Raw genomic sequence first — 12,218 nt, forward strand, 5'->3', positions numbered from 1 at the left:
GTCTGTACGTCTGTCTTTTGTCAATGTCGTTTTCCATCTTCATCTTTCATGTTATTTAAATTCCGCCATTTGCTTATTTGCCGGCATCATTCCTTTCTTGAGATAATCATTATAACATATTCCTGATGATGTACTCAATACACATTAAACCTTATATTTATTACACGGAACGAAAATGGGAACGATTGGCTGATTATGAGAAGAAGAAGAATATTATTATACATAAATTATATTCGATTTGGACTCCCATAACCCGTGTGTCCCTGATTGACACCTCCCAGTTACCCACCCGATAAAAATCTCCTTTAAAAAAAAAAAAAAATCGGTTAAACACAGAGGAAACGTTGTTTAAAATTCTAAAGGCTCTTTTACACTTTCACGGATCGCATCACGGATCATCCCGGATCTTAATCCGGGGTGTTCCGGCGTGCGACACCACGATTTCTTCTCGATGCCGGTGTGGATACGTTCCGAACTGGGTGTATACACGGGCAAGTACGGTGTCTCCACGGACAGACAAGGTAGCAACGCGGACCACGCCGGAAACGCATACGGAGCTAACACGGATTTCAAGGAAGAGCACGGAGGCTACTGGGTACTTTAACGGTCCTTACACGGAGGTGTACGTTGTCTATTGGGATATATCCGGAATGTTGACGGGTGACTTGAGCTTGTAGGCGCTCATTTGATATACGGAATTTCAAACCCGGATGAAACCGGTGTTAATACGGACCTCTCGGTGTCTACACGGACTGTCCCGGATGTATTCGGCGGCTACACGGATGTACACGGTGCCTACAGGGAAGAGGACGGATTGTTTCATCCGTGAACTCCGGGATGAAAAATTAAGCAAGCTTAATTTTTCCCCCGGATATGCCGGTACGCCAAGGATCACGCCGGATGCCTCCCCGGTGTATACACGGTAATGCCGGAGATAACACGGATGATCCCGGAGCGACGATCCGGGATGATCCGTGATGCGATCCGTGAAAGTGTAAAAGGGCCTTAAGAGTTTATTACAATGAACTAGACAGCTGGTTGTTCATATAATATTGTAAAAAACTAGTTTCATTTTTAAAGAGGTCGTATTTTTCGTAAACAACCCTTTTAATGAGATCGTGATGCGACGTACTCCTAAATAAAGACGTGTTTCTCCCTCTGTATGTCTCTCTTGCTCGCTTTCTCAGCGCCATTTTCCATCTTCATATTTGGTACTGTTTTCCGTTCCGCTATTTGCTTTAATTCCGAAAGTATTCCCTTCGATCTTGAGCTAAACTATTATACCATAACCTCGATAAAAAGAGAAGGAAAACACAGAACGAACGCCTGATGATTTTGAAATGAGAAGAATATTATTACTGTACAATAATTATACAAAGTAAAGATTTAATGTAAACCTCTGTTGCATCTCTGTTGCATCAAAATGTGTATAATGCTATATTGACGGTACTGGGGGGGGGGGATGCTAGGAGTCCACTGGGCCAGCGCCAGTTGGTGTCAGTTCGCGCCAAAGATTATGTGATTGGCGCGTAGTGGCTCGCTGTGGCGCCGAATTAATGTCCGCTCGGCATGTGTCACCAATTGGAATAAACTGGGTGCCATATGGCGTTCGCCAAATGCCACCCGGCTTGCTCCAAAATGTTGCGCCAGTTCGCGCCATTACACGGCCATTTGATTCCAAAATTCACCCTGTTGGCGCCACTCGCGCCAATAGACGGCTACTTTGCGCCACTTTGTGATAAGTTTGTGCCAAAGGTCGCCAAATTGGTTTGAACTTGCCGCCGCTTGGCGCTACTTGCCGACTATATAAATACCAGCCATCGGCTACCTGGTTCAGACCCTCCTCAGCTGCTTTATGAACAACATCTCTACTAAATATTTACAATTTTGATATGTCTGAGGCTTTTGATAATGTTGGAGTGATGATGCTGCTCCATCAGAAGATGATGAGAGATGCTGAGGTGGCAACTGCCTATTTCGCCATGTGGCACGAAATCTCATTGGCGCAACTTGGCGCGCGTCATTACATTCCAGTGGATTCCAATAGGCGGATTCTTTGCGCCAAAGGGCGATATCTTCGCGCCATTTGGTGCCACTTGGCGGACACTTGGCGCTGATTGCTCGATGCAAGTGGCGCGACGAAAATTTCAAACACTTTGAAATTTTCTTGCCGCCACATTCAAATTTGGTGCCGATCATGCTAGGAATCCACTGGGCTGGCGCCAGTTGGTGCCAGTTTGCGCCAATGCAATTTACTTTGGTATACACGGAGGGTGAAAGAAGCTATCAATATCCGTCTCAATCCTAATAATTTCAACAGAGACAACGGGATCGATATCCCCGAATTTTGGATGCGGACGATACGCCGCCATGACACTCGCCGTCCTGCCAGCCAACACCGGTCGATTCCATTCAGCAGACGGTCTGATCCAGCGGCCCGTTGATTGGCTGAGTACCGTATGCGTCGGCCAATAGGCCTGGTGCATTAGCCGAACCAGCGGCCGAATCCAGCGGCCTGGTTATTGGTCGATTACCGTGTGCGTCGACCAATAGGCATTGTGCGTTATTGTTCCAATTATCGATCGATTTATGGACCGCTCCGCACGGTCCTCCCGTAGAGTATAAAAGACCCTTGCTTACAGTAGTTTTTATCACCTGACGAAGTATCGCAGTAGCATACGAAACGTCGTGATCTTTTAGATTCCTTATTGACCACATTGCGAGACAAACGAATATCACTAGCGATATTATTTTCGATACTATATCCGCAATGAGTAATATATTTAGCATTATTGATCGAACATACGGGCGCCCTGCCCTGAAACTGATGCGTAGATATGAACGTTGTAGCAAGAAGGTGGCCCGGTTCACCAATCACCTAACCTTTTTGGTTCGTTGCATTAAAGCATCCGTGGTCCCCAATGACCTACGGATTAAACCCCCGATGCGTACCATGGGGGCAAAGAAGGCAGCTGAAACGGCATCCCGTCGTTTCTTAAAAGAACGGATTTTTCTAACCAGACGCACTCTTGGCTCGGCCAAGACCGAATATGAAACTTTGAAGGCCGAAGTCATATCGAACTTAGTCCCCCAACATAGCGATGAGATATTGAAGGTTAATGAAGACATCTACCGAGATGTCTTCATGAAATGTAAGACGAGACAACAAACGAAATTTGATAAACTCACACAGCCAAAGTCGAGCAGCACGGTGCCCTCATTAGCGAATGAGGAGAAGTGGGTTATTAACCTATCTTCTAGAACGATCTCTTCTTCGGAAGAAGAGATTCTTAAGAAAGGCCTCGGCTTTGCCGTCTCCCCTAGACGGATTCCAGCTACCGAAATAATTGCGAAAGTTGAGACAGCGGTCAAGTATCTTGATGCGGAGTCGGCCGACGCCACCCGCAGAGATGTAGACAACATCCTACAAAAAGCACGCCCCCCTAAGGTAACCCGACACATGCTCCGCCGACGATTGCTCCGCCGACATTTACTCCGCAAAACGCGACAATTGCTCCGCGACATTTGCTCCGACGTCAAATGCTCCGACGTCAAATGCTCCGCCGACAGTTGCTCCGCCGACAGTTGCTCCGCCGACAATTGCTCCGCCGACAGATGCTCCGCCGACAATTGCTCCGCCGACAATTGCTCCGCCGACAATTGCTCCGCCGTCAATTGCTCCGCAAAACGCGACAATTGCTCCGCCGACATTTGCTCCGCCGACATTTGCTCCGCCTGAAGCGACACTTGCTCCGCCGACATTTGCTCCGCCGACAATTGCTCCGCCGACAATTGCTCCGCCTGAAGCGACAATTGCTCCGCCGACATTTGCTCCGCCTGAAGCGACAATTGCTCCGCCGACAATTGCTCCGCCGACAATTGCTCCGCCTGAAGCGGCAATTGCTCGGCCGACATTTGCTCGGCCGACATTTGCTCCACCGACATTTGCTCCGCCGACAATTGCTCCGCCGACATTTGCTCCGACGACATTTGCTCCGCCCAAAAAGTGTCCCATAAACTACAAATGCTACTAGTACTACGACAAATGCTTCGCCGACAATATTTTCTTTACACCTATTTTTTTCGTTTCTTTTTTTCTTCTTCATTTTCTGAATGCATTTCTTGAAATAATGTAGATGAAATGAAATGAATGAATGTTGATAATGTGGGAGGAAAAAGGAGTTACCTAAAAGTCATTTCGAATATATTGAAATAACTTTCCATCTATCACTGTACGTCCCATACACTCATTACATGTCGTGGGAAGTTTTTTAAAAAAAGTAGAGCAGCAAGCCACATTCCCCAATACGCGCATACCTCCTAGTTAATTTCAAGTAGCTCATCAATATGTAATACCTGAAATTACCTCGATCAATGCATCTTACTAGGTAAAGCATTATACAATGTAATAGGTCATCATGGAAGTTTAGAAAATAAGTAAGGGGGATTTACCAAGTGTTGATCTTTTTAAGAGTTTTATAAAGAAACAAAAAGATATTGAATATTTCTCAGCGAAAAAAAGGAACAAGCTTGTTTCGCATTTTAAGAAATGGCGATTTGACTTATGATACTCATGTTGATTTAACTTTTATTCCTGTGCCCCCTCACTCCCCTTTATGCACTGGAGTTCAAACTATGATTTATATGTGTACAGTGTATTTTTTTTTTTACTATAATGTTTTTTTTTATAACTTTCTTGTCCTTTCATTATTGTTAGTTGTTCTTATACATATTGGTTTTTTTGTTTGTCTAATTATTACAAATGACTTGTAAATATGTAATTTTTATATGATTGAAAATTTAATAAACACACAAATATAAAAAAAAAAGTTTAGAAAATAAGGGCACTTATATACGTAAGGAAGAGAACCCATTCAGACGGGAAAATGAGATGGCAGCCTTTCTGCTTATTCACATTTATACAAATCATTTTGTTGCAGTTTGATGTTAGTTCTTCATGATAAGCCAATTGCTCTTCTTCCGGTGGCTTCGTGAGTCCCTTAAATTATTTAGTGAAAACAAAGTACTCGAATGAAACGGAGTGTTTTGCACACTAACATATATATATTAAAGCTACATACACTTAACTAAAGGAAAGAAACCTTAAGAAAATGGACTGGATATTATTGAAAATATTATTCTAAACAAGAATGTACTACATGATTGTATTACTTTACGTTTCAATTTCACGAGAGAAATAGAACTCGAGAGGGGGAGCAGAGAAGAAGTGATGGAAATGAAAGAAGACTAATAGCATGAGAGGAAAGAAAAGAGCAAAGAAGACAAGAAAACGGTGTAAACAGGAAAAGGAGGAGCATGGGAGAGAGAGAAAGAGAGAGAGAGAGAGAGAGATAGCCTTGAGCTTTGGATCAGCTAATGAGTAATACATGAAACAGATTTTGAGCGGAGTAATTATCTTTCACCGGAGAACTTGCGTAAGGAGCTATAATTTTATTTTTTATTTTTTTAAATCAAACATTATGGGGAATAGCAAAAAACGGTTGTCTTTTTTGCTCTTTTCTTTCCTCTCATGTTATTAGTCTTCTTTCATTGAGGTAATTTCAGGTCTTACATATTGATGAGCTGTTTGAAATAAACTAGGAGGTATGCGCGTGTTGGGGAATGTGGCTTGCTGCTCTACTTTAAAAAAAAAAAAAATTCCCATGACATGTAATGAGTGTTTAGTGTACATTATGTGGGACCTACACTGATAGATGGAAAGTTATTTCATTATATTCGAAATGACTTTTAGGCAACTGCTTTTTCCTCCCACATTATCAACATTCATTCATTTCATTTCATTTACATAATGTCATGAAATGCATTCAAAAAATGAAGAAAAAAAGAAAGAAACAAAAACAACCCGTGAAAAAAAAATATTGTCGGCGAAGCATTTGTCGTAGTACTAGTAGCATTTGTATTTAATGGGACACTTTTTGGGCGGAGCAAATGTCGTCGGAGCAAATGTCACCGGAGCAAGTGTCGCTTCATGCGGAGCAAATGTCGTCGGAGCAATTGTCGGCGGAGCAAATGTCACCGGAGCAATTGTCGCTTCAGGCGGAGCAATTGTCGGCGGAGCAATTGTCGACGGAGCAATTGTCGGCGGAGCAAATGTCGTCGGAGCAATTGTCGGCGGAGCATATGTCACCGGAGCAATTGTCGCTTCAGGCGGAGCAATTGACGGCGGAGCATATGTCACCGGAGCAAATGTCGGCGGAGCAAATGTCGGCGGAGCAAGTGTCGCTTCAGGCGGAGCAAATGTCGGCGGAGCAATTGTCGCGTTTTGCGGAGCAATTGACGGCGGAGCAATTGTCGGCGGAGCAATTGTCGGAGGAGCAATTGTCGGCGGAGCATCTGTCGGCGGAGCAATTGTCGGCGGAGCAACTGTCGGCGGAGCATTTGACGTCGTAGCAAATGTCGCGGAGCAATTGTTGCGTTTTGCGGAGTAAATGTCGGCGGAGCAATCGTCGGCGGAGCATGTGTCATGGAACCCCCCCTAAACTCAACATTTCGAAAGAAATGCACACCGCTCTCAAAACTTTGAAGGCTGATGATAGTATTACTATTCTTCCAGCCGACAAAGGTCGTGCCACAATCATTCTAGACACCACAATATATCATGAGAAATTGACCGACTTATTGGAGTCTGGTCCGTATCGTGTATTAAAGAAAGATCCCACAGATCGCTTGGCTCGCAAGCTTACCAACACCTTGCTGAACCTAAAGAAAGACAATGTGATGGATGAACCGACCTATCGTAGACTGAAACCCACACAAAAGCAACCTCCTAGAATATACGGGTTACCCAAGATACACAAACCCACAGTACCATTACGACCTATAGTGTCATGCATAGGCTCCTTTGCCTATAACCTCTCAAAGTACCTAGCTGAAATTCTTTCTCCGCTCACCGGTTTGACTGAATATACGATTCCCAATTCGAGTGGTTTTGCAGAGTTCATAGCAGAGCAAACCATCGGTACTCAAGAACGCATGGTTTCGTTTGACGTAGTTTCACTCTTCACCAATGTACCGATTGAGGGCGCATGCAATGCTACATTGCAACGCTTACAATCAGACAGCAATTTGTCTACCCGTACCGCACTCTCACCGGAACAACTCACTCAACTCCTCGAGTTTGTTCTACGATCCACATATTTTCTGTATAAAGGTTCATACTATGAACAGACAGAAGGGGCAGCCATGGGCAGTCCAGTCTCGGCTGTCGTGGCCAACCTATACATGGAGAGTTTCGAAGAAGATGCGCTGGACACATGTCCCCTCTCTTGCATACCTCGTGTTTGGAAGAGGTACGTAGATGACACCTTCATCATAGTTCCCATCTCTGAAACAGATAAGCTGCTTAAACACATGAATAGCCTTGAACCAACCATCCAGTTCACATCAGAGATAGAGTGTGAAGGGAAGATAGCATTCTTAGACACTCTAGTTCATAGACACGACAACCATAGGCTCTCCACCTCAGTCTATAGGAAGCCTACCCACACAGACCAGTACATTGACTCTCACCATCCCATATCGGTGAAGAGAGGTCTAGTGAAATGTCTATTTGACAGAGCTTCACGCATTGTGACAAGTCCACAACAGCCATGCAAAGAACGGACCCGTGTTCGCAGCGCCCTGAGTCTCAACGGTTACCCACGCCGTTTTATACACAATACCAAGAATAGGTCGTCGGAACCCAGGGATCAGAAGGTATACAAGACTTTTACAGTCTTGCCGTACATTGATGGGGTCTCCCAACAACTCAAGCGCCGCCTAGAGAGCCATGGCATTCGAACGGTTTTCAGATCAGATACCACCCTACGTCAACAACTTACACGCCCCAAGGATCCAATTCCTCCACATAGACGGGACGGCATTGTGTACAACATCCCTTGTAAAGGATGTGATAGATCCTACATCGGTGAAACTGCCCGTCCGATAAAAGAAAGAATCACTGAGCATAAGAGGGACGTCAGACTCCGTCGAACTGACAACTCAGCCGTAGCCGAACATGCTTGGGATAACCAACATCAACCAGACTGGGACGGGGTTCAGTGCCTTTCCCAGGAAAGGCATTGGTACACACGAAGGGTGAAAGAAGCTATCAATATCCGTCTCAATCCTAATAATTTCAACAGAGACAACGGGATCGATATCCCCGAATTTTGGATGCGGACGATATATGCCGCCATGACACTCGCCGTCCTGCCAGCCAACACCGGTCGATTCCATTCAGCAGACGGTCTGATCCAGCGGCCCGTTGATTGGCTGAGTACCGTATGCGTCGGCCAATAGGCCTGGTGCATTAGCCGAACCAGCGGCCGAATCCAGCGGCCTGGTTATTGGTCGATTACCGTGTGCGTCGACCAATAGGCATTGTGCGTTATTGTTCCAATTATCGATCGAATTATGGACCGCTCCGCACGGTCCTCCCGTAGAGTATAAAAGACCCTAGCTTACAGTAGTTTTTATCACCTGACGAAGTATCGCAGTAGCATACGAAACGTCGTGATCTTTTAGATTCCTTATTGACCACATTGCGAGACAAACGAATATCACTAGCGATATTATTTTCGATACTATATCCGCAATGAGTAATATATTTATCATTATGTTTTTTGAATCACAAATATATGGCGCCATAGAAATGCTGTTCATCATCATCATCATCAAATGCATTATTATACGTACACTTTCTCAAACCCCTCGAAGGCTCTCCCGCTTTCTCTCCCTCCCTCATCTCTCTCTCTTTCCCTTGATAATAATGTTTATTTTACAATCAGCCATGCATGAAGTCTTTCGTATACGGATGATTTTCAACGAAACGGATTTAAGTCTTTTGTTAATTCCATTTGTTGCTACGGTAAGGCGGCCAGTGAAAACGAATTTGTTTCATAAAATTATGCAAATGCAAGCTCTACTTTGAACAAACAGAACTTTGTTATTTCTAGCTTATTTTTCCTGATTGAGGTGTCATACGAAAGTGCAGAAACTGAACTATCTAGAAATGTGATTTTCTCTTTGAAATTCAGATACCGTCCGCCAAATGACTTTGGTTATCTCTCTTCAAATTGATTTTAATCACTCACACACGTGAAATACGCATTATATGAGTTGTATCAAATGAAAGAGGAGGATCTAAGCTTTACAAATATGTGTCATTTATCAATTATAAATGGATTAAGTTATGATAAACCATCGAAAATTTTCGTTATCGTTTTTTTCTGGGATGCACTGTATATATAGGGCCTATAACAGGTGACCCGTGAATGAATGCAGGAAATTCAGATACTTCCACAGTTCTAGAAAAATAAAGACTACTAGAGTAAACCGATGGTGAGAGTCTGAACACAATTCAGAGGAAATTAAATAAAATACAACGAAGTTAAACTTAAAGTAAACAATGTCAAAGCTACGCGAAATTAGGCTACTTATTGTATTTGTATGCATAAATGTCGATAGAGTCACTCATACTGTAGTTAGCATGACGTTAAATGGTGTAAATCTCATATAGCTCCGTTTAGTCTCATTTCACAACGCCCCCTATCGTCAGAGTCAGCAGCCATACATGTTAGCCTATGGACGTTATTTTTTAAATCGTTAAGAATTCATTTTTTGTTTAAACGAAAAGCACATCCACCCCGACGTACGTTATCACTAGGTCTTTCATTGGAGCCCTCATGTCTCATTGACTTTTGAAAGTTCACCCACCGTAATTTTTCAAAATAGGTTGCAAGCTCGCCATTGCCTATAATACACATGTGAAACAAGTGTAACTTTGGACTCAGTCTGCCAAGTGATTGTAAGATTATAGGTCAAGCACACGAAGGATAAGAAGCATGAATTATCAATTATCACTTCTGCTCTGTTCATTATGTCCATTCATCCAACCCCCCACCGTAATTTTTCCATTTAGTAAAAGCAAACATTTTGCCGAGTTTAGCAAAAACATGAATATTCATGAACGGTCAGACAATACAGCCTTTTAGTACGTAACGTATAGTGAATGGGAATGGGCGATGATCTGTCCAGGAGATAGAGGTCAGTGTTTTGTGCTGGCAATGTTCACGCGAGCGAAAATGAGACAATCGGAGCAATATGATGATAAATATACAAATAATACCCTGTTCAAGTAAGACACTCGTTGTTAACTCTTATCGTGCCACAGGGCTAATCCCCATTGTGCCAGGTTGTTTTGGAGATAATGTGATTAACGCGATGGTTCTATGAATGGCGAGTGCAAAACACACAGCACAGCCCAATGAGCATGAACAATAACTGCTACTACGTAAGTGTGCACGCACGCACATGACACTCAATAGGTAGCGTGCATGCAGCTTCATGGCAGGCTATGAGTTAACTTAAGTTTTAGACGTTATCGTGACTGTCAATTTCAAGCCACAATTAACAAGATAATATTAATTTTGACTAGTAGACTAAACGTTATAAATTGAATCTACTTAGTGTTGTCAAAACCTACTCAAAAATATTACATAGCATGGCATTGGATTGCTAAAGATTTTAGTATAGATTATCAGCAATTGAAATGATCAGAATCAGATTGAATTGCATTTCCATTGGCATTATGCCATACGTGATGCGTACATGATATACATATGGGACTACACAGAGCGCTAGACGCTAACTACTTCCAACTTCCAACCTGCTTCTAAATTACATAGAAAGCATAGTTGAACTTTCGAATGTAATGTCCGTCAACATTCTTTGTAATACTGGTTTGAGCAATTAATTGCAGCACATGAAGGCATTTTCAACGATTACATTTCTGAAAACAAAGTTCAGAAACAGAACCTGCAGTCGAGTTGTACACAAATCTGTATTCCAACCCTCTCGCACGTCGATTTTTTGGAAGTGCAACATGGCGGACCCACGAAGTCAGTTCTGTGAGCCAATGAAATGTCCAGGTGTAGAGGTCAGTGTGTGGGACAGGCATCGCCGACCTGTAATACGCTGCTCTACGAATTTCATGTGAGAGAAAAATGGACATGCTAATGAAAAAACCCAGATTATAATGAATAATTTGAAAATACACAAAACAGGACCAATTGATAATGTTAGTTTATAATTGGGGGGAGGGAGGAAGAAATGAGTGCAATTTTCATATTTTAATGAGATATATTAAATAGAAGAGTAAAATCAACCCAAATTTCTAAACGATGATAAAAAATTATAATTTATTGCTTTCCTTTCATTATTCATCATCCTCCCCATCTGTTAGTAATAATAATAAAGATAATATGATGATGATGATTATAATAATAATAATGATAAGCCGAAGAAACACTAGCGTACGAGGGGGGGGGGGGAGGGCAGAATGCAGATAGGGAGGCAGACTGCACCCATAATGGATGGCCAGTGAAGAACCAAGAGAGAGAGAGAGAGAGAGGGCAGAGAAGAGAGAGAAAGAGAAGAGAGGGAGGAAAATAGATGAAAAGGAGAAAGAGAAAATATATTTTTGGAGAGGGCTTTATATACCAAGTTCAAAGAAAAAAATAATATTAAAACCTTCTGTAAAATGCGTTTTGCCTCTATGAGTTAAATGACAATGGAATAGCAAAATCTCCAAACAAGAATTCATGAATCAACACATTGGATTTATGGCCAGCACGTTATTGTCTATACCGGCGAGAGACAAAAATTTCCACGAGTCATTATTTCCATTAATTGCTGGAGAATTGAATTTGAATGGGGCTCCCATAACCCGTGTGTCCCAGATTGACAACTCGATCCAAGTTACCTCCACTAAAAAAAATCTACTTTTCAATAAATCATTCGGTTATTTATGCACAGAGAAAACGTTGTTTAAAATGCTAAAAGTTAATTACAATATGAACTAGACAGCTGGTTGAATTTTTTTAACAGGTCGTTTATTTTTAAACAACCCTTTTAAAAGGTGTTTTGATTGTGTATGATCCATTCCTAACATACAATAACAATTAGACACGAACTCAAGCTAAGCTAATATAACTTAATTTAGCCGCAGAGGGAGCAAAACAAGTATGACTAATTTATCGTACGGCGCCCGGGGCAAATGTAATCCAGCCTGGATTACATTTGCCCCGGGCGCCGTACGATAAATTAGTCTACGATTTTTCGTAGATATCGTAGTAGGCTACGGGCTACGATGCTTGTGTTTACATTATCTACGAGCATCGTGCCATTTATTGTATTGGCCCTTGGGGGCAGGCCGG

At 42.6% G+C, this 12,218-nt stretch overlaps 1 protein-coding gene across 1 annotated transcript; it reads left to right on the forward strand.

Moving 5' to 3' along the window:
- Window positions 1-2,944: 2,944 nt before the first annotated feature.
- Window positions 2,945-8,301, forward strand: LOC115921582. Its single transcript, XM_030979167.1, has 2 exons — window positions 2,945-3,448; window positions 6,547-8,301. Exons 1-2 carry the CDS (start codon window positions 2,945-2,947, stop codon window positions 8,299-8,301), a joined length of 2,259 nt encoding a protein of 752 aa, XP_030835027.1.
- Window positions 8,302-12,218: the final 3,917 nt, after the last annotated feature.

The sequence above is a fragment of the Strongylocentrotus purpuratus genome, unplaced genomic scaffold (assembly GCF_000002235.5).
Source record: "Strongylocentrotus purpuratus isolate Spur 01 unplaced genomic scaffold, Spur_5.0 spur5_scaffold_10, whole genome shotgun sequence".
Lineage (NCBI taxonomy): Eukaryota > Metazoa > Echinodermata > Echinoidea > Camarodonta > Strongylocentrotidae > Strongylocentrotus > Strongylocentrotus purpuratus.